Source organism: Perca fluviatilis, chromosome 3, assembly GCF_010015445.1.
Source record: "Perca fluviatilis chromosome 3, GENO_Pfluv_1.0, whole genome shotgun sequence".
NCBI classification, from domain to species: Eukaryota; Metazoa; Chordata; class Actinopteri; order Perciformes; family Percidae; genus Perca; species Perca fluviatilis.
The window spans coordinates 40,925,380-40,948,870 of record NC_053114.1 but is presented as its reverse complement, the minus strand read 5'-3'; the positions used below and the strand labels follow the sequence as shown (position 1 = coordinate 40,948,870).

General features: G+C 40.9%; 2 protein-coding genes across 2 annotated transcripts; both read left to right on the top strand.

Annotated features, from left to right (window-relative positions):
- Positions 1 to 305: 305 nt before the first annotated feature.
- Positions 306 to 11,056, top strand: ptpmt1 (protein tyrosine phosphatase mitochondrial 1). Its single transcript, XM_039795679.1, has 4 exons — positions 306 to 634; positions 1,490 to 1,570; positions 5,364 to 5,555; positions 10,700 to 11,056. Exons 1-4 carry the CDS (start codon positions 488 to 490, stop codon positions 10,823 to 10,825), a joined length of 546 nt encoding a protein of 181 aa, XP_039651613.1. The 5' UTR covers positions 306 to 487; the 3' UTR covers positions 10,826 to 11,056.
- Positions 11,057 to 14,314: 3,258 nt separating this feature from the next.
- ndufs3 (NADH:ubiquinone oxidoreductase core subunit S3) lies at positions 14,315 to 19,401 on the top strand. The gene is made up of 7 exons (XM_039795681.1): positions 14,315 to 14,452; positions 14,856 to 14,921; positions 15,122 to 15,219; positions 16,647 to 16,797; positions 16,998 to 17,119; positions 17,227 to 17,346; positions 19,106 to 19,401. The coding sequence occupies exons 1-7, from the start codon at positions 14,398 to 14,400 to the stop codon at positions 19,274 to 19,276; spliced, it is 783 nt and encodes a 260-aa protein (XP_039651615.1). The 5' UTR covers positions 14,315 to 14,397; the 3' UTR covers positions 19,277 to 19,401.
- Positions 19,402 to 23,491: the final 4,090 nt, after the last annotated feature.

Below are 23,491 nucleotides of genomic sequence, written 5' to 3'. Positions count from 1 at the left end.
GGATGAATAATGTCTGTCATCATGTATTATTATATTTTTTTGTTTGTCAATGTATACTGTATGTCACCATTATGTGTACATTTTAATCTATAGTGAATGAGTGCTGTATGACTGCTGGCTGTCTTTATGGTAGTCCTATGTTACCTGCCTAGGGACTGCAGATGAAAAGTAGTTAATTTTTACTAATTCTGGCATATTTACATGGTGTTTTTTTATACAACAATGTTCATAGATATGCATGCTCCCTATCAAATAAACCAATAAAATAATAATAAAATTTTATTCTGAAGGATCCGCGCCGGAAGTCAGCCTGCCGGGGGAGGAACTTCATATTCATCCGAACAAGAGAGGACACGTTATCATGTTACAGGTTTCGGTTGACCGGTCAGGCTACAGACCCGTTACCCACACTAACAGTGCGTATTGATAAAAAGCTGGCCGACCTTGAAAGTTTAGCTTTTACATAATTCATTCAACTAGTTCAGCTATGTCCGCAGCGTTAGCAAGGCTGCTCTTCTACCCCACGTTAGCCTACAATGTTGTCATGGAGAAGTTGACGTCGAGGCGGTGGTTTGACCGAGTGGACGAGACCGTCATCCTCGGAGCGCTGCCGTTCAGGTCCATCACCAAACAGGTCAGACTGCCGAAACATGAGCTAGCCTCTTTAGCTCAGTGCTTTTCAGAGTGGGGACCCCCAGGGGTCCTTTAGGGGGGTTCCAGGGTTTCCCCATGGACTGTATATTAATATTAACAGTATATGGGTGTCCCCAGCAAAAAAGGGACTCATTTTTAATCGCATTCATAAAATGACAGAATGTATGACTATTTTGATCACGGACACCATACACTTTTCTGTAATAAAACATCTAAAAGAAAAAAAAAAAACTATCAGATAGAAGACCCTGGAACAGAGTCTTATCAAATGGGGGTCTATTGTCTAATTTGTGTCAGTTTAGGGGTCCTTGACATGATAAAAAGTTTGGGAACTACTGTTCTAGCTAACACTAAATACTAGTCTGTCTCTTTATTACTAAGTGATGGAAGAAGTATTCGGATAAGTTAAGTAAGTAAATAAGTAAGTAAGTAAAGTTTATTTTATAGCACATTTAAACACCGCTCGCACTGACCAAAGTGCTGTACATACCGCAATAGCCACAGAATAATAAAATCAAATAAATACACTTACAGATCAGTGATTTAAGCTAAGACGACATCAAGAGACAAACACTTCATTACAGACATAACAGGGTAAGACAATTAAAACACAGGGAAAGGCCAATGTAAATAGGTGAGTATTGCGTGTATCAGCTATTAGAAGAGTAAAGTATTTAATATGCAGTAACATGTTCCCTGTCAGTGTTTTTGCTTTTACATATGATATTTTTGGATTCATGTGACTGCCTTAGCTGTTCAAGGTTGTGCTAATGTGTTTGTATATTCTATTTCAGTTTGTATTTAAATTGATGGTTGCCATTTTTTTGCGTTGCAGCTGGTAGAAACAGAAAATGTCCGAGGGGTTATCACCATGAATGAAGAGTATGAGACTAAATATTTCTGCAACTCAGCCGAGGTGAGTTCACTTTACTTTTATTTCCACCCAGAAGTTGAAGATTGAGCCAGGTGAACATCCTGTTAGCGGGGCAGTTAAGCGTAACAGTTATGCATGTTTGCAATAAAAGGTTTATATGTCTGTAAAATTGTTCCCTCGGGCCATAGTAGTCCCTAGATATGCCTGAGTGTTGCAGAAAAAGTATGACTCTTGATTGCCAAGTTGTGTTCAAGCTGATTAGATCACATGTCAGAAGATTACAGACATGTAGGGTGCTTTTTAAAGTGCCCATATTATGAAAAAATCCCTTTTTTCTGGGATTTGTGGTGTTATTTTGTGTCTCTGGTGCTTCCACACGCATACAAACTTGAAAAAAACAAACATCCATGCTGTTTTGAGTGAGATACGGTTTCTGAATGTAACCTGCCTTCAGTCTCCAGGTGAGCTGTTCAAAATCTGCACGGCTTTCTACGTCAGTAGCTGAGATGAGGTGGCTAACTGTAGCTAGCTAGCTCATTCTCAATGGCAAAACACTGCTACAACACACACTAGTTCACCATAATCTACAAAAGAACTACTTCCATGTCCCTGTTCTGCAGGTATTCCACGCAAAGTTGGAAGTGCGCCCTCGTTTAGAAGAAGTCTCCCGGCTAATCCTGCCCTGTACTGACTGAAGTTGTAGAAACAAACAGCTAGGTGATGTGATCCTTACCTAGCTACTGCACATGTGCAACTGATAACAAAGATGGGATAGAAGTGAGATGTCTCACTCTGTAGCTAAAACAGAGACCTGAACACACAGGGTGAAAAGAGGAGCTGCAGCAATGTGTAGTGCAACAAAAATATGGTGTTTTTTGAAAATGAAACCATGTAAACCTATTCTGTTACAACCTCAAAATACAATTATGAACCTGAAAATGAGCATAATATGAGCACTTTAAGGCTTTTAAACGTACAATATGTAATTTTCTGCCACTAGGGGTCTCTCAACCAAAACAATGGACGGTAAAACTGGACTTTTGATGACGTTGGGAAGTTGCGTGGAATTATGGGAGTTTTAAGTGCTAAACACCTTCGCTGCCAGTTAGAATGCATCAGTTCACGGACGAGTTTACCCGTTCAAGTTTATTCACGTTACGTTTATTCATTCTAATAAAATAGCTGCAGTTTCCCCAACATAATTACGTTTTTCTTGATTAGATTTTTATTTGTAGCTGACCAGTTAGCTCGTGAGCCAGCAAGCTAACAGTAGCCAGCAGCTAAAACACAAAAATATTTCACATATCAGTGTCACCTTTTGGATCGTTTCAACACCGGGGTGGACGGGGTTTGTTGTAATGCTTAGCTAGCTAGTAAACGCAGGCTGAGAGACGGGTGTGGTGGGGATTGTCGGGGAATCTCCGCGACAGCGAGCCAGGACGTTCGATGCCGGTTGTGCAGCAGCAGAACATCTCCCAGCTGCCCGGAATTATCTCCCCTTCACTTTTCAGTAATCTTAACTTTCGTTTTGGTGCTTAACTCACCTTTTGTCAGGTTAATTTAGCTAACCGCGCAGACAGCTTTAACGCGAAGAGGGGAGAAATTCGGCAGGGAGGAGATTTTCAGCACATACACCGGTAGCGCCCCGGAGATGTAGCTAACTCTATGGATGGCCGCTGTTGTGACTCGGTGCCTGGTCTGATATGGTCCGTTTCCGACGTTTAATTAAACTGCCGTTAGCGTCGTAGAGCACCAGGCACTGGAGATAAGTTCTGGCCGGGGGTTGCTGTAATAAAAGTAGCTGGCTGATAGCTGACTGGGGGCTAACGATAGCTAGCTAGCTATATGTCCCGGGCTGTTGTCAGCTGTCATCCCGACTGAGTCTCTCGCCCGGGGAGTAGGGCAGACAGACCGGGGTGTGCTAGCTGGCTAAATTAGCATTAGATTAATCGTCTATCTATACAGTTAACGGCTAGTGAAGTTATTCGTGGGTTAGCCCAGTCCTGTTAACTGTGGTCGAAACAGTCATACTAAAGCGTGTTGAATGATGTTGTAACCTCATAATGTTACCCACAAAGCATTAGCATCAATGTTAGCTACTTGTCGATATTGAACTTTTAAAATAAATAAGGTATCTGTTGTATTACTGTGATAAAAAGTGGGATGTAATTAATCACAAAATGAGGCTTTATGGCCAAAAAAAAGCAGTATTACGGTTACAAGTATTTTTTTTCTGTGACATTGTATGATTTACAATTACTCCTGAACGTATCATCTTGGTGCCAGTGTTCTGACGGAAGTTAGAGTAACTGGAGGGTGAAAGGTTATATGACGCCACTGACGGGCGACTAAAGGAAGCGGCCGTGTGTCGAAAATAAAATAACAGATTTCTCTGGGTTTGACATTTGGTGGAAACATTTGGGATAGTGTAAGAACACAACTCATAAAAATATATAACATAGGTATGGTCATTTTTAGACATTTTAAAGCAGAAATGTTACATATTGTACCTTTAACTTGAGAAAACACCAAAACCAAATAAAAGGATTATGGTCACTTCAGGGTCAAACTTCACCTTCTTGCTTTTGTGCTGGAATGACACGCACATACATCTATAGAACGGCAAGAACTTCAGCTTTCTATCGGTGCATTTTTCTTTTCATTAGCAGTACAGTTGACAGATACATCGCTGGATAAAGTGCAGGATTGCTGGTTACCTGTAATCACAGTTATTTAAAGCGATTGTGAACTTTGGTGACATTTTAGGTTGTTTAGCTTACTAGCCATGATATATGGCCGACGATGGGTGAAAACCGTCATTAATTGCCCCCGTGAGCAGATTATGGTTGGTTATGCTTTTTTCTTCTTCTCTCTTTTAACTCTCATTGCTAGCGAAACAGGTCTCTAAATCACGCTCTTAGCACATACACGTTAACAGACCAGATGCTGCTAACATGTAAAGAAAAACAAGTTCTGTGGCATATATTTGATAGCTTACTTACAATTATTAGTAAAGGTACTGTTTTCTTACCAAAGATGGTAATGCAGTAATATGCAAGCCACCACTCTGGGATTTGTCCCCTCTGTCTCCATGCGGCCATGGGGAGGCTGATTGCAGGATGTTGCTCCATGTTGATGTTTCACATTTCACTTCACGGCCATTTGACGGTATTGATTTGTACGTGTTGATTGAGATGTTGTTATGCTAGCTGTTTCTGTAGTGCAGTCTTAACCCGTGTGTTGTCTTCCTTTTTTTTCGACGTCTTTTTGGCCATCTTTATCATCACTTTTGTTGCTTTTCCCGAGGTCTTTGTCAATTTTGTTGACGATTTTGTCGATTAGTTTTGGCACTTTTCCTGACATTTTGTGTCACTTTTTCCGATGTTTTTCGAAATTTTTTCTTTCGCTTTTTCCGACGTTCTTTTTTCCATTATTCTTCAAATGCTATAACATTGAATAAAAGACCCAAATTCACTGAAAGTAGTGAACTGATTATTAGTTTACTTGTGAAGAGCGTTGTACGAAACCATCCACGATATTTTTTTTGACAATTTGGTTGAAAAAAACCCCCAAATTCTGATATAGAAACTTTTAAAAAATGGGTCAAATTTGTTGCTGTTTCTGTAGTGCTGTCTTTGTCTTGCATTCGGAACATGCAAACATTTCAGATACCTTGGATCTCATGCTAACCTAATTCTCCACAAAGAAACCAGACTGCTCAGCACCACAGACGGATTTCTAACAGTGTAATCAGATCTGAGGTTGGCTTTTTCCTTTTTTATGTGTGATTTATGAATGACTGGTTGATCTGATGTGTGTGTGATGCTGGCGGCAGGAGTGGCGGGCTGCTGGGGTGGAGCAGCTGAGGTTGAGCACGGTTGACCTCACCGGCGTTCCCAGCCTGGAGAACCTGCGCCGAGGCGTGGAGTTTGCCCTGCAGCACCGACGGCAGGGAAGCAGCGTGTACGTCCACTGCAAGGCCGGACGCTCCCGCAGCGCCACGCTGGCTGCTGCGTACCTCATTCGGGTTAGTACACAACTGCGGTGGTGGGGAGGCGGGTCACACTAGCTATGTTTCCATCCATCACTTGTCAATGGAATTATCTGAAGCTCGCTAAAAACATTCATGCGAATTAAGCCGGTAAAAGTGTGTTTCCATCTTTCCATAGTCTGGCTATCACCAGACCAAGCTCAGTCTTTTAAGATTGAACATTAGTCTGGGGAGTCTGCTCTGTATTTTCTACCGCACAAGACGCGTGATCAACGGGCGTAGTTCAAATGACTCTGTACGCAATTGGATAGTCCTTCAACCAATCAGACCAACGATCTGGGTGATGTAGCAGCAACAGCGGCATCAATGGGTTGCTGCACTTCAGTGGCCGCCATGTTGAATGTAAACAAAAGGCTGCTTGGTCGCTTCTCTATCGTCATCGTCTTAAACCCGCCAATAGCGCACCAGGTGGATAAGCCAGTTTGTGATTGGTCCCCGCAGATTTGTAACGGAAGCAGGATAGAAAAGTGTACAGGTAACCATACATCAAAGGAACAACAAAAACATACATCAAAGGTAGAGCTGGGCGATTTGTTTCCCCAAAAAAATCTGTGATTTTTTTAAATAAAAAACTTGATTTTCGATTCGATTCCCCCCCCCCCCCCTTCCATTTAAAACAAAATAACTGCGAACTGTAAATATATTTAAAAAATATATATTTATTGTATTTAATTAAAGTGCATCAACATAAACAAAATTGCAAAGGCAAACCCTTTCTCTAAGTGAAAAGTCACTGTGCAGTGTGCAACAAAGATTGTTAAACATCCAAATTATATATACTGTATTTGGATAAAAACAAATCGATTTTTTGAAAATATGAATCGATTTGACCTACCAACTCGATTTTTAAATCAACTTGTTTTTTTTCCCAGCCCTAATCAAAGTTACAACTTATGTACATAACATTCATAATCCACGGCCATCCATGTTCCATCCATGCTCTGCTGGGCCACGCTACATCCTGTAACGCCCTGCAGCGCACTGATATGACATGAACTACTACGACTACCATTTGAAGTCACTGTTCCATTATTAATGTGACTATTATCGCCACTGTTCATCACATCCCCAACCGGCACCGTCAGACACCGCCTACCAAGAGCCTGGGTCTGTCCGAGGTTTCTTCCCAAGAGGGAGTTTTTCCTCGCCACTGTCGCACTGCTTGCTCTTGAGGGAATTACTGGAATTGTTGGAATTGTTGGGGCTTTGTAAATTATAGAGTGTGGTCTAGACCTACTCTATCTGTAAAGTGTCTCGAGATAACTCGTGTTATGATTTGATACTATAAATAAAATTGAATTGAATTAATCACAACATAACAAAAATAAACAACGCATCGGACAACACTCAACACAAGCCCAACACCTGTCTAATACATACTGTACAGTTGCTCACATAATCAAGTAGGCCTATGTCTTCAGTAGTTCACAATAGACAGAAAGCAGTAGTCTAGAGCAGTGGTTCTCAAGCTTTTTTCAATAATGTTCCCCCTTTGAACAGTTTTTTTAAGCCATGTACCCCCTAACCAGCGCAAATAATTTTTGGTAGAAAGAAAAGTCTATATAAAGAGGAACAATACAGCGATGTTAGCGATAGATTTACTAAACAACAGCCTTGTACCTGGAAAACATTTAAATGCTGATGGAAAACTTGGAGAAAGATGGTAGGAAGAAGGAAGTAAGGCAAGAATAGGTCGAAAATGGTAATAAAAACTTCCAAAAAAGAGACACAAACTTCAAAAAAGCAATAAAAACTTTGAAAAAAAACACAGTAGTAAGAAGGAGGGCATCCGTAGGGCAACAAAAGTGACAAAATATTCTAAAAAGCAACAAACTTCGAAAACTTTGAAGAAAATAGTAAGGAAGAAAGGCAAGAATAGGTCAAAGCAAACGACGAAACCTTCAAAAAAAGGTGACAAACTTCAATAACAGCAACAAAAACTTTGGAAAAAAAGGTGACAGACTTGGAAAAAAACGACAGAAGTAACTACAGCCTTGTAACTGAAAAACCTTACGTACCCCCTGCAGTCCTCCAAAGTACCCCTAGGGGGACACGCACCCCCATTTGAGAAACACTGGTCTAGAGCAGGGGTCTTCAACGTTTTTTAAACCAAGGACCCCTTAACTGAAAGAGAGACGAAGCAGGGACCCCCTACTACATATATTGTATACAATTAAGTTCCATATTAAACTGGGCCTACAAAAGCGTGTAGGGCGGCCTAAAGCCTTTATACACACCTTTTTTTTTTGTTGCATAAGCTATTAAAATAATAATTGTTGGCATGATTTTATAAATCATCTTTTAATGTTAAACAAACATGTGGCACAGTGAATCCTTATTAACTGTATCTGTGGATGGCATCCTTAGTGACTACCTTACCTATAGGCCAGTAAGCAGAGATTTATATTTGCTAATAATATGTTGGATTCATGTTAAGACATTTACATTTTTGGAAAAAACTTTCAAAAATTAACAATAATTTTGGAGGTGACTCTGAGGACCCCCTAGGGGTCCCGGACCCCCTGTTGAAGATCCCTGGTCTGGAATATGCGGGACATTTATGCAATTTTATGCGATGAAATTGCGTGAACTTGCAAAAACTGCGGTTTGATGAAAAAGTGATTCCCCCAACACCCTGCTTTTTTTAAACTTAATTTCCAAAAATAGTTTACAGATATTCAGTCATTGCAATAAGTAAACAAATAAGATACAAAAATATATACAAATAATATAATATTAAAGTAAAAATAAAAGTAATAGTCTAAACAGAGGGAAATAAAAGATACAAAAGAGACAGACTTCAATCGTTAATAATATAGACAGCAGGAGCACTTCAACAGATAATACAGTGCCTTGCGAAAGTATTCGGCCCCCTTGAACTTTTTGACCTTTTGCCACATTTCAGGCCTCAAACATAAAGATATAAAACTGTAATTTTTTGTGAAGAATCAACAACAAGTGGGACACAATCATGAAGTGGAACGAAATTTATTGGATATTTCAAACCTTTTAAACAAATAAAAAACTAAAATATTGGGCGTGCAAAATTATTCAGCCCCCTTAAGTTAATACTTTGTAGCGCCACCTTTTGCTGCGATTACAGCTGTAAGTCGCTTGGGGTAGGTCTCTATCAGTTTTGCACATCGAGAGACTGACATTTTTGCCCATTCCTCCTTGCAAAACAGCTCGAGCTCAGTGAGGTTGGATGGAGAGCGTTTGTGAACAGCAGTTTTCAGTTCTTTCCACAGATTCTCGATTGGATTCAGGTCTGGACTTTGACTTGGCCATTCTAACACCTGGATATGTTTATTTGTGAACCATTCCATTGTAGATTTTGCTTTATGTTTTGGATCATTGTCTTGTTGGAAGACAAATCTCCGTCCCAGTCTCAGGTCTTTTGCAGACTCCATCAGGTTTTCTTCCAGAATGGTCCTGTATTTGGCTCCATCCATCTTCCCATCAATTTTAACCATCTTCCCTGTCCCTGCTGAAGAAAAGCAGGCCCAAACCATGATGCTGCCACCACCATGTTTGACAGTGGGGATGGTGTGTTCAGGGTGATGAGCTGTGTTGCTTTTACGCCAAACATAACGTTTTGCATTGTTGCCAAAAGGTTTGATTTTGGTTTCATCTGACCACAGCACCTTCTTCCACATGTTTGGTGTGTCTCCCAGGTGGCTTTTGGCAAACTTTAAACGACACTTTTTATGGATATCTTTAAGAAATGGCTTTCTTCTTGCCACTCTTCCATAAAGGCCAGATTTGTGCAGTATACGACTGATTGTTGTCCTATGGACAGAGTCTCCCGCCTCAGCTGTAGATCTCCGCAGTTCATCCAGAGTGATCATGGGCCTCTTGGCTGCATCTCTGATCAGTCTTCTCATTGTATGAGCTGAAAGTTTAGAGGGACGGCCGGGTCTTCGTAGATTTGTAGTGGTCTGATACTCCTTCCATTTCAATATTATCGCTTGCACAGTGCTCCTTGGGATGTTTAAAGCTTGGGAAATCTTTTTGTATCCAAATCCAGCTTTAAACTTCTCCACAACAGTATCTCGGACCTGCCTGGTGTGTTCCTTGTTCTTCATGATGCTCTCTGCGCTTTACACTGACCTCTGAGACTATCACAGAGCAGGTGCATTTATACGGAGACTTGATTACACACAGCTGGATTCTATTTATCATCATTAGTTATTTAGGTCAACATTGGATCATTCAGAGATCCTCACTGAACTTCTGGAGAGAGTTTGCTGCACTGAAAGTAAAGGGGCTGAATAATTTTGCACGCCCACTTTTTCAGTTTTTTATTTGTTAAAAAAGTTTGAAATAGCCAATGAATTTCGTTCCACTTCATAATTGGGACCCACTTGTTGTTGATTCTTCACAAAAAATTACAGTTTTATATCTTTATGTTTGAGGCCTGAAATGTGGCAAAAGGTCGAAACGTTCAAGGGGGCCGAATACTTTCGCAAGGCACTGTATCAGATATTAAGATAGCTTTCTTATTGGATACCAACTACTGCTTTTCGATGATGTTCACGTCGCGTAATTACGTCACTTCATAACGTTCCCATGGCAACAGGGGAAAATGGCTGCTCTTGTGTGAAGTAAACAAAAAATTTTCAACTTTCTGCTAAGATATATTATGGGACTTTTTTGCAACCAAAATGTGGGGATTATGAAATCATGCAAGCACCGCATATTTTGCGCAGAAATTGGCAATTTATGCGGCGAAAGTGCGGCATATTTGAAAAAATGCGGCCCCCGCATGAATATGCGGACTTAGTATACTATGAGGCTGGGCGGTATTGCCCTGTCTTCTTCGTCCTGCTCCAGCTTTGTGCTGTATAAAGAGGGCTACATGTTCAACACCGTTCAGTATTCATACCCAGTATGAATGTAAACACAATCGAAGCAAACGCTAAACGTTAACCGATAACCGCAAAGTCATTGTTTCATTTAAAAGCCAATATGGCCACAGTTATGCTATCAACTTACAGAAGATCCTGACGTGTTCAAGTCTACAATTCTGATTCTATGAAAACGTTGTGCCTGACTGTCTCTTCAGACAATCGGTGAATATCCAGTCTGTTGATTTTGACGTTGCACTTTTTTGCTGACAGTTACACAGCTGGACTCCGGAGGAAGCCTGTCAGAAGCTGAAGTCTGTTCGACCGCACATCCTGGTGCGCTCCGCTCAGCTGGAGATGCTGAGGAAATACCAGCAGGTGTGTGAACAGCCCAGCTGAGAGGGCAGGACGGCGGGTCGGACCTCATTATCCTCCTACAGCTGCCGGAAGACTGGACTCAGAGCTGCGTGCAGTCCTCCATATCGGAATGTATACCCACTGAAAGAAAAACTACTTGTTGAACCCCAACATTTTTAAATCAAATTCCCATGGGTTTTTACTGGGAAATGGCAACAGTTAGTAGTTAATTCACAACATATCAGAAGGCAAATAAAACCCGTAATATTGTCATGATTTTTTTTTTAATAACATAAAACCTGCAACTTATTTCTTCTACCTCCCTAACTACCTGGTTTCTTGCTTGTGGCTGAAATATTTAAAGGTCCCATGGCATGAAAAGTTCACAATGAGTTCATTTTTAATTAATATGCACTCCCCCAGCCTGCCTATGGTCCCCCAGCGGCTAGAAATGGTGATAGGTGTAAACCGAGCCCTGGGTATCCTGCTCTGCCTTTGAGAAAATGAAAGCTCAGATGGGCCAATCTGGAATCTTCTCCTTATGAGGTCATAAGGAGCAAGGTTGTGGCTGTAATTCTGCACCAAGGCTGAATTTCGGGAAAGAGACTTCAGATACAGTATTAGGGGACCACTAAGGTCTATATAAAAGAGACTTCAGATACAGTATTAGGGGACCACTAAGGTCTATATAAAAGAGACTTCAGATACAGTATTAGGGGACCACTAAGGTCTATATAAAAGCATCCAAAGAGCACCATGTCATGGGACCTTTAAGAAATGTAAAACATGTTAAATAATTGTAAATGCAAAAAAAAAAAAAAACATTTCAAATACCTAAACAGTCCCTTGTTTGGGTTTCTGTAACCTGTCATTCTGTTTCAGCTACAAATACTGTAAAATCTTAAAGGACAATTCCGGCACAAAATGAACCTAGGGGTTAATAACACGTGTACCGAGTCGACCGTTCTCTGGGATATGTTTTCATGTGAATCAAATGTGTCTGTAGCTTGAACCAAGCTACAGCAAACTGGTGATTAGCTTGTAACGCTAGTAGTCGGGGCAGAGGGTAAATCGCTATTTCTGCACCACTAACAAGGCTCAAAATAGCACCACACTTCCACTGTAGCATAATGAGGGTCCCTATATGTAAACTGAAGCATTGAGAACCACATACGTTTACAGACAGTTTATTAAAAAGAGATTATAAAGACAGTAGCGTACCCTCTGCCCCAACTACTAGCGTTACAAGCTAATCACCGGTTTGCTGTAGCTTGTTTCAAGCTAGAGACACATTCGATTAGCATGAAAACATATCCCAGAGAACGGTCGACTCAGTACACGTTATTAACCCCTAGGTTCATTTTGTGCTGGATTTGATCTTTAAAGCAAGCCAACATTGTGATAATAAAAACACTTTGCTCAATCAAGTTGATGTGTTCTTGTTGTATTTGCAGTGGCACGCCAAGTGTAGGACATTTTAGTGCTTAATTCATCTGTTGCTGTGTTTACTGGAAAATGCTTTATTTAAATATATCAGGTGTTCTTATAATGCCTCATAACCAGGGCTTTAAATGAACTGTTTTGATCACCAGCCAACACGGCTAGTCGATTTTTGAAGTTACCAGCCAATCTGATTTTCCACTAGCCACGTTTTTTTTTTTTTTCCCCAACTAACTTTACTTTAATTTCAGCTCCTGTGGTTTGTCTGGTTCCGGTGTGTTCGTCTTCTCCGTTTCGGCGTAGCTCGTAATCGATACCACGCACGCTATAGGCACGTAGCCAACAGTTGTCCAACGCGTCACGACTTGGTGTTCATGGGAAATGTAGGATTAGTGCTAAAGATAAAGATTACGTTTCCAAACCAAAGACACACAAAACTGCCCAAATAACTTGGCAGAACACACTAACTTGTGGCATAGTTTCTGCAGCCTCCTGATTCAAACAGACTGGCTAGTAACTTTAAAATGTTACAAGCCTAGGTTTATTTTTACCCGCATTTGGCAGGTGTCAATTTAATCCTTGTGTTGTCTTCCCATTGACCATGCAACTTTTTGTCTTTCTGGGTCAAAGTTTAAAGTAAACTTATTTTTTTCAATGTTTTGGGCATCTTTTTCGACACTTTTGATGCTTTTCCCCCAACGTTTTTGTCACTTTTATCCATGTTTTTTGTCACTTTTTCCCATTTTTTCTCGTTTTGTTCTGTGCCGTTTTTGAAGCTTTTTCCAACATTTTTGTCACTTTTGTCAACGTTCTTTAATCAATTTGTTTTTTTCATATTATATAAAATTGAATAAAACAACCAAATTCAAAGAGAGTAGTGAACTGATCATTTATTTAACTTGTGAAGAGCTTTGTAGGGAACCATCCACGTTACTTATTTTTGAAAATTTGGTTGAAAGAAATATCTTTTTTTTAATTTTTTTATTTAAATGGGTCAAATTTTGAACCGAGGACAACTGGAGGGTTAAAGCCCTGCTCATGAGTTTCATAACCTAAACAGTCTAATGGTGTTTATGCTCCTTTATTTTCAGCAGGTATTACTGGCAAATACACGTGTGTATGTTCAATTCAATTCAATTTTATTTATAGTATCAAATCATAACAGAGTTATCTCGAGACACTTTACAGATAGAGTAGGTCTAGACCACACTCTATAAATTCCAAAACCCCAACAATTACAGTAATTCCCTCAAGAGCAAGCATTAGCAGTGGCTGTTACGACAGTGGCGAGGAAAAACTCCCTTTTAGGAAGAAACCTCGGCAGACCCAGACTCTTGGTAGGCGGTGTCTGACGGGGCCAGTTGGGGGTGTGATGAACAGTGGCAATAATAGTCATAATAAAGATAATGGAACAGTGACTTCGAAGGTCATCGTGGAAGTTCATGTCATAGCCGGGCACATCATGTCATACTGAGTAGTGCAGTCTCCTATACCGGATCCTGACTACTCAGGCGTATGAACATCACAGCATATGTATGTTGTTCTAGCTGTTGTTAATGTGACACTGCATTTTTACATGATGTCACAATCAAAAGAAGGTTCACCAAAAGTACACATTAAATGGACATAGTAAACCTATACAAAAAAAGTATTATAAGAAATATAAAAAATAGAATAATAGTTATAATCATAATAGTGATATGTACACTATAAACACCCTTATTCGAAACAGACAGGTTAAATGGTGAAATGGCATTTTGCAAACTAGGAGCCTCCTACTGTGCAATATGCCATTTCACCATTTAACCGGAGGTGACATGCAGTAATAAATAAATAAATATGCATAGTGCAGAATATTGCCAAGTGATGGCTCATGTTGATCTTGAGGACCTATTGGAGTGAAGGATCTGAATACTTCTTCCACCATTGGGTAATGAAGCAGGACCCACCTTGTCTTAATTTAAATATTGCCTTTAGATGAAGTACTCTAAAACCTTTCCCAACCATAACAGTCTATGTTCCCAACCATAGACTGTATATTATTATTAATATTAACAGTCTATGTTCCCAACTCAATACTGCAGACATAACACTTCTCCTCCGGTCCATCAGGAGGCGACAGCCCGCCAACAGTCGCGTCTCTGCCCGAAGAAAAACGACTGTAGAAAAAAAACATGGCGGCGTCGTTGGTGCGGTTTGTCCGCGGAGGTCTTGGAAGGAGTTATAACCGTAAGTTGACTAGAACCGAACTGTATTTCGTACTCGCTGTTTGCTGCAATGGTCCATTTGATTCGGTGTGCCTTCTGGCTGCCGCCGAAAACAACAATGTGTTATTTTCAACCGTCGAAATGTGTCAGTGTTGACCTTCGAGCTAGCTAATGCTAACGTTAGCCTGCACTCAGTTGAATAACAAGACACGTTGGGCAGCTAATGTTGTTTTATGTGACAGATGAGTTTATTTGTGGCAACATTAACGGGCGTTTTGAGTGGATTCAGGACCAGTTGTTGCTCCTTATTTTGATCGTGTTGCTCGCATTGCTTCAGCTCTTCTGCAGCTCTGTAGATTCAGTCGTTTCGTGGCGTGATTATACAAATTATTTGACTCCTCTGTCCTCCTGATTTTGTTTTCCAGTTGCAAGGAGTTCGTGTCTCCTCCAGCAGCAGACCAGGCTGCAGAGCGCCACCACCGAGACCAGCCGTGAGTACATATTATTAACTAACTAGGGCTGGGCAATATATCAATATTATCTTATATTGACATCGATATATGGGGCTAGAAAGGGCCCAACCCTACACACTGCAACCTGTTTTGCAATGTTAACGAGGAGTTGTTAGGACAGGAGAGTTGTGCAGTGTTCAATCATCCTAAACCTCTCGTCTCCTCTGTCCTTCACGCAGCCACCATCCGGCCCAAGGATGCTGTCACTCAGAGCCAGCTGGCAGCATTCGGGGAGTACGTGGCTGAGATGATGCCCAAATATATCCAGCAGGTCCAGGTCAGTTCATTAGAGTATCAGAGCCCATCCGTCCCCTTGTGCTTCCTGCTGCTTGAAGGACCCGAAGTGTGGCCTGTGTCGAAGCATTGAAGTAGAGCTGCAACGATTACTCGATTAGTTGTCAGCTTTTAAATTGATCGCCAACTATTTTGATACTCGATAGTCGGTTTGAGTAATTTTATTTTTTTTTAAGACAAAAGTAAAAATTCTTTGAATCCAGCTTGTTAAATGTGAATATTTTAGTTTCTTCTCTCCTCTGTGACAGTAAACTGAATATCTTTTGAGTTGTGGACAAAACAAGACATTTGAGGACGTCATATTGGGCTTTTGGGAAACACTGATCCACATTTTTCAAAATTTTCTGACATTTTACAGACCAGACAACTACTCGATGAATCGAGAAAATAATTGACACATCAGTCGATAATGAAAACAATTGTTAGGTGCAGCCCTCCTGATGTCAGACTTGGTATACGTAACTGCAGGTGCAGTAGGGAATTCTCCAGATGTGTGGGTGTTTGATGCATAAAACAGCAGGAACATAGGGGTGTAGTCTCACAAAACACACAAAACAGGCCTGAGCAGACCTCTACAGTTTTGTTTTTCAATTAAGTTTTTATTAAACCAGTCTAAAGCCCTATTCGCACGGGATTAGTATTACCTGGTGACCTCTAGTCATTTGTAATAATTACGGAGGTTGTCTATGATCTTAATCCCGTGCCAATCTGTATATGTAATTTGTGAAGGAAAAACTCTCCCCACAAATGACTTACCATAGTTCGCCGAACACGAGGTCCTGTGACAATATTAGGACCATGCCAGTCGATGGGTCTGTGATTTGGCGGGGGTCGTATATCATTTTTTTTTTCTCAAGGTTTTTGTTTCCTGTGCGCCTTTTTTTTTTTTTATCCCTCTCGCGAAGACGGATATGGGATGGCTTGCGGACGCCGCCTTTAATAGCCAACCTAGTCTGGATCACTGTCAACCGGAGACCCCCGTCCCCGAGTCGACGCGCTCCCCGTGGCTTCTTTTGTGGGCTGGGGGATAACCTCTACCTGGCCTGACCCAAAAAGATACGGAGCCCCGACCCAACTGCGGTGCGGCAGCCTCGCCCTGGCTGTCCTCCGGGTAGCCAACTCTCGGGATACAGATATGTCAGTAAATTCAAGTAAAAGCAGTCTTTGCTTACTCCACCACAAAACTCAGATATGGGGGGGGGTCATTTCTAGATCGCACAAGGTCCACAGATGATACTAATCCGTGCGAATAGGGCGTTAAATGTATTCCCTTGTAACATTTAAAATGATTATTTGTAGACTATAGATAGATAGATAGATAGATAGATAGATAGATAGATAGATAGATAGATAGATAGATAGATAGAAAACTAGGAAAAAAAAGAGGCTTGAAATTGTTTGTGTGTGTAGGTGACCTGTTATAACGAGCTGGAGGTGATGATCCATCCTGACGGAGTGATCCCTGTCCTGACCTTCCTGAGGGATCACACCAACGGCCAGTTCAGGAACATGATTGATCTGACAGCTGTGGACGTCCCGACACGGCCGAACCGCTTTGAGGTAGCCGTCGCAAACCGCACACGCACCTAGAGACGCACACCTAGAAACCCGTCACAAACGGTGACGTGTACGTAAGACTCACAAAACTGCCGTTGTCTTTTAACTCCTTATTTGTGTGTGTGTGTGTGTGTGTGTGGTGTTTTTTTTTTTTTTTTTTTTTTTTTTTTTTTTTTTTTTTTTTTTTTTTTTTTTTTGTACTGTTTGTGTACTCACCTGCTGTCGCGGCTTACCCTCGTCTCCGCCTTAAGACGTACACAGATGAGTTAACACCGGTGGACTCTGCAGTCCCGGTCCACATGGCCGCCAACTGGTACGAGAGGGAGGTGAGTCCCAACCCGACGGCCCGGTCTGGAGAGTCATCACAGTGTTCATTTAATTCCTATGACTTTGGGGAAAAACTGAGAGTAAAAGTGTGTGTGTCCTTCTGCAGGTATGGGACATGTTTGGCGTGTACTTTGCCAACCACCCAGACCTGAGGCGTATTCTGACAGACTACGGCTTCGAGGGTCACCCCTTCAGGAAGGACTTCCCTCTCTCAGGATACGTAGAGGTGAGTTCTAGAGCCCGAGCGATATATATGTGGCCGATATTAGGCGTTTTCCAAACTATCGGTATCAGCATTTATGTGCAGAGTTTTTTTGTGATTGTTGCAGGCAAAGATCCTTGATTATGCGGCACGTTTTCTTAAAAAATGCGATGGAATATGCAGGATATTTATGCAATTTTATGTGATGATATTGCGGGAACTTGCAAAAACTGAATGAACTGATGAAAAAGAGAAAAAAAAAGTGATTTTTTTTTTTTCCCTCCCCCAACACCCTGCTTTTCGATGATGTTCAATTGCGTAATTATGTCACTTCATAACGTTCCCATGGCAACAGGGGAAAATGGCTCCTCTTGTGTGAAGTAAACGCAACATTTTTCAACTTTCTGTTAAGATATATGGGACTTTTTTTGCAACGAAAATGCAATTTATGCGGCGAAATTGCGGTGTATTTGAAAAAATGCGCCCCCCGCATAAATATGCGGATTTTGGCTGATTATGCATTGAATTATGCGATCGCATAATCACGTTTTTCTGGAGGGACTGTATAATGGCCGATAAATTAATGTTTAAAAAATTAAATAAAAACGGACAAAACCCCTTCAACCATGTTGTGAGTGTTGGCGTTGCATAGTGTCCACCAGAGGGCGCTCTACAACGTCCCTGTTGGCAACACTCGTGTTTAACCCTTCATATCTTAAGTTTGTATTTTTATGCATTTTATTTATCAGAACTTTAATATATTTTGATGTTCCTCTGTTCTGTTGTGACAATAAAACAAACAAGTTTATTTTTAAACTGCATTGTCATATTATTTTAGTGAGGACTCATAAATAACTAATGTAAGGGAAATCTGTTTGTTTTGTTACGCGTTTCTGGATTTAAAAAAAATATATATATCGGATTTTTAAATCACCAAATATTTGTATCGATATTGGCCTTAAAAATCCTTTATTGGTCGGGCTCTAGTGAGTTCTGCCATCAACACGTCGACTCAGTCAGCTTTATTCAGCGTCAATCAATGTGTGATCCATTTCTAAATGCTGCAGACAGGATGGAAGCTGTGCCCAGTCGCCTATAATCTCAAACACCACTGGATCCTGTGATTTGGAATTTTTTTTTTTTTTTTTTTTAATTGAGCTCATAATTAATCCAGGGTTGCCACAAGCCTTGAAATCCCTTGGTAGTTTGTGCTGAGAAGTAATAATGTACGGCCTAAACAGTTGAAAGAATGTGTTATTGTACCCAAATTCATCCTATTAACGTCTCTCTGTCCCAGGATGAACACTTCCCATTCCCGTTTAAAAAATCGACTTAAAAAACCCCCATCATTTTTATCAGGATGTCATGACAAAAAGGGCTCCTCGTGTACCCCCTGATCACCTCTGACCTCTGAAGTAGAAGTTGATTTCATATGAGTTTTAGTTAGTTAAGTTACTTTAGTTAAGTTAGTTAAACGATTAAGCCAAATACATATTTTAGTTACTTTGTTTACTTGGTTATTTTTGTAAACAAAAAAAACTGTGCAGCTCTATTAACTTGGCAAATACAAGTATCCGATCGGGACTCTGCATCGGCAGATATTCAGTATTTTAAAAATCGGATCTGGATCGGCGGCCCAAAAAGCTGATCATGACCTCCCTATTTTTAGTCTTTGAAATCTATCAACTGTAACCATGAAAACACCATAATTGCTTTTGGATCAAATTAAAACGTTTAATTGAATCGCAGCAACCTGCAGACTGAAGCCTGTCTCCCTCTGCAGGTGCGTTATGATGATGAGGTGAAGCGTGTCGTGGCGGAGCCTGTGGAGCTGTCGCAGGAGTTCAGGAAGTTTGACCTGAACACGCCCTGGGAGGTGTTCCCCGCCTACCGAGAGCCCAAAGAGGCCGCACCCAAACTGGAGGCTGGAGACGCCGCCCCTGAGAAGAAATGACGTCCCTCTGTATCATCACCATGTTCTGTCTGTTAGTGTCGTTTTGGAACTCCTAGCATCCTGAACAAAACCCACTTAGAATATTTATGTAAATAAAAATACTAATAAAACAATCTTCAAAAGGATTTTTGTAAGACTGTAAAGGTACTTTATTGTCACATACACATAGCGAAATTCATTCTCTGCATTTAACCCATCCCTCAAGCAGTGGGCAGCCATTTACAGCACGCAGGGACCAACTCCAGATCTTAGCCAGGGCCTTGTGCAACCTAGTGCATGTTTTTTGATGGTGGGGGAAACCTGGATTCAAACCCAGAACCTTCTTGCTGTGATGCCACAGTGCTAACCATTGGACCACCATGCTGCCTCTCATTTAAAAAAAACCTTTATAGTCAAAAGTGGACGACCAAACTTTACACCCGTATGTGATTGTTGATTACATTAATCTGCTGCAATAACAGCCTCCGCTCTTCTGGTTTCCAGCAGATGTTTCCACCTGGCTGCAGGGACACAATTATTTAGTTTAAAATATGTTATGGATGTGTATCATTAAAAGTTCTTGGAGTTAGAATAAAACAGACTCTAACCAGGGGTGTACACATACTTTTGGCCAGGGTTGGAAGTAATGAAATACATTTACAGTTGTAGTTAGTTAAGGTGGAACTCATATTGAACTTTTAACTAATTATTATTTATTTTTTTAGTTTGGTTTGTAAAACCGGTGAGAAATAGCGTCGCTGTTATCCAGAGCCCAAAGGGACACCTTCACAATGTTTGTTTTGTCCAACCAACAGTCCAATCCTCGACATTATTACTATACATACAATTCATTAACATTATTAAAAGGGAAAGCAAATCCACATTTGTGAAGCTGGAACCATTAAATGTTTTTACATGCACAATGAATAAATGATTACCAAAATAGCTAATTAATTAATTAGCGGTTACTAGTAGCCAAGGAGGACAAGGGGGATTAAACAAACATGATGGACATAGCCATACTGAGAAATCCAGAGAGAGTTGTGTGGAGCCAGTAGTCTTAATTAGCTTTTTAGCATCTCATTTGGCAACGGCTTGAATGTAACAGATGTTCATTAATATCAAAAAGTTACGCACTAAAGCTTTAATTAGGCAGTGATTTAATGCACCACCCGTTCAGCATGCTAAGTGACCCCTCTCTCCAATACTCTGATACAGTAGTTTGCGGCATACAGCTAAAAGTTTGTTTTTAGCCCCGCCATTAAATAAAGGAGAAGACGAAGAAGAATATGCTAAGTGACCCAAATCAGCACACCCAACAGGTGCACGCTGTGTGTGGCTAACCTGCTAAATGCTAAAATGCTCATGCCATGGTGGATCCTCCACTTCTGTGTTCTCTGAGGAACCTTTACCTTCAGTGAGGTGTGATGCCTTTCTACTGATTGGGACAATATGTGACTGGTTATAATGGGACAAAGCGGCAGAGTGGACTGGTTATATGAATGAATGATATTTTATTTAGGTGTCATGCCACTTAGTGGCCCATCCCACACAGAATGACATCAGGTTATATCTTGATTGAGAATTAAGGAGCAGAGAAGCCGAACCTGAAGCAGATTGAGGAGAACTTCTCGGTGCACGGCCACAGATGACATTACTACACAGTACTGTGTGTGTGTGAGATTGTGTGTGTATACTTTGCTAGTGTGTGTGTTTGTGGCAGTTTATGCTGTATATACACCTCTGTTATTGCTTGGGTGATGTTTTATTCTGCTGTTGATTAGAAGTAGCAGTACTGTACTTTATCAATGTTTGTCGCACCCGCCGCCGCAGTGCCCAGTTGTCATTTGTTGTCGGCCATTTTGTTTAGGCCTAAGTGTCTTTTCTCTGTTTAATTCTTTTGAGGCTACACCGAGGAAGGCGGTTGTATATTTCAAATTGATAGTCCGTTGCATGAACAGGCTCCAAAGTGCCTCTATGGATCAGAATGTATAGTTTGTTTTGACATCAGAGCTTTGTGGTGGGAAGTGTGTATGTTGACATGTTAAAGCACTTAATTTTGTAGTTATTTATATTAATAAGTATTTCATGTAACCTCTTCATCATATACAATTTTTTCTTTTCTTAAAACGCAGTAACGTTTTACGTTAACGAGTACTTTTTAAATAACCTACTTTAAAAAAAAAACTTGTATCTACATTGTACAAAAGTGATTTTAATTGTAGCATACTTAAGTGAAAATTGTCAAAGTAACAGTTTTTTTTTTGCGTGAGTACAATATTGTAGTACTTATTCTAACCCTGCTTTTGACCATAAAGTTTACCTGTTTAAACATTTTATGATTTGATCATATCAACAATTTTCACTGCAATAATTAAGCAGTCATAAATAAAGCCTCTGGAAACCTGAGCTGCATCTAATGTTGCTTAAATTGCCTCCTTGAGTCCTCCACTTGCCTCCTTTCCGCACGTCTTAGTCCGTCCCATCGAGAAGGCACGGGAGAACTCACGGGAGGAGAGAGGCAACGAGCAAATTTTAGAGGGATGAGACGTCTTTTCCTCTGAAGCGAGGCATGAATTTGTCAGCTGTTTGGGCGGAGTTAGGAACTCCTTCAGCTGCACGGCTTCCAGGAAGGCTGCTCTCGTGTATCCTCGCTCATAGCTCCTCGATGATCCCTCCTTGATGCTCGCTCCTCGGGGCAGAAGTAAGAGCTTTGAGACGGCCTTCACCGAGGGGGGGACAGAACAACTTCTGGTTCAGCAGAGGACCGAGGACTCGAGGAGCTGTCAGATAAATAAGGGCCTTGAGATGTACCCCTGGTTTTACTTCAAATTTCTCCACATTATAATCGTCATGACTTGAACAAGCAACAATCAGCGTTAAAGGTTGGAAATATAAATTATATGTTTAACAGTAACACTCAAAAACTCAGCCATTCATCATGACTGTACGCAACATGACATCATGACTTTGCGTAAACATACACGCCACTTTCCTAAAGCCAAATGGCGTGTTATCTGTACGCATTTTGAGCTATCCACGTGTGTCTATGCTGTATACAGCAGATGTAAACATCGCCAACACGGTAACACGGCAACACGCCACATGGCGTGTTATCGCGAGAACGTGCCATGCTATCGCGAGAACAATGTCTCACGCGTGTTAAAAAAGGTTCAGGAAAAGAACAAAAAAACTACAAAAACACGACGGTGTCCAATGTCACACGCTTAGGAAAACAATAAACGGTTGGGTTTAGGAAAGAAACATTGGGGAAGGCTTTAAAAAAAAAAAAAAGGTTGAAAGACGCCACACGCAGGACACAATCCTGGCTCTCCTGGGTGAAAGTCCTGTGTTTTACCCCTCCACCACCCCAGCCAGCATCCCTCTGCGGACTTACATCTTTTCATACTACTCGCTACAGCGAAAATTCACACGTAATGTAGGTCAATGGCGGCCGAACGGCGTTGATAAACACGCTAAAAAGTGATTATGCGTCTTGATAACATGCCAAAATGGCATAATAATTGGCGGGTCATACATAGGCCACTTTATTAGATCAGTCTGCTGTATGAGATGAACAGCAGCGTGGCAAAATAAGCAAAGAGCTCGCTAACTGTCATGAGATTCAAATATTGCTGAATCCTAAATCCTCTCTAAAATGTCCCAAACTGGTGCAACTTTGGCAAAAGAAACAAACCAATTGTCCATTGATGTAAAAGCCCTTTATCAACGTAACAACTGGTAACATTTGTCTTCAGGGCCCTCATATTAATTAGGATCCAAAGATTCTTACTTACTTTGATTGTGGATATCTGAAATGTATTAGTTGTGACCAACACGTCATTCTCTTCTTCTTCGGTCTCTTTTTGCTGCCACGCAAATCTGCCATGCTGCAGTCGCCCAGCAGATGGTGCTGCAGCACACAATATAAAATCATTTCTCTGAAAGCTGCTGCTTACATCCGAGTTCGCATCAGTGATGGAAGAAGTATTCAGATCGCTTTTTTTTCCTGCTGTAGATGTTTAGGATTGTGCTAATTTTAACTCATTTTATATACTTTTTGGTAGTTCCATATACAGCAATGCATCATATTCTATAAGATCATCATATCATATAATTTGCAGCGTCGCTGTCCCGTGAGAACCACGTATCTCTAAAAAGTCAACTTTTCTTGATGTCATGACGAAACAGCCCTGTTTTCAGCTTTGTGACGATGCATTTTCCAGCTGATCCGAG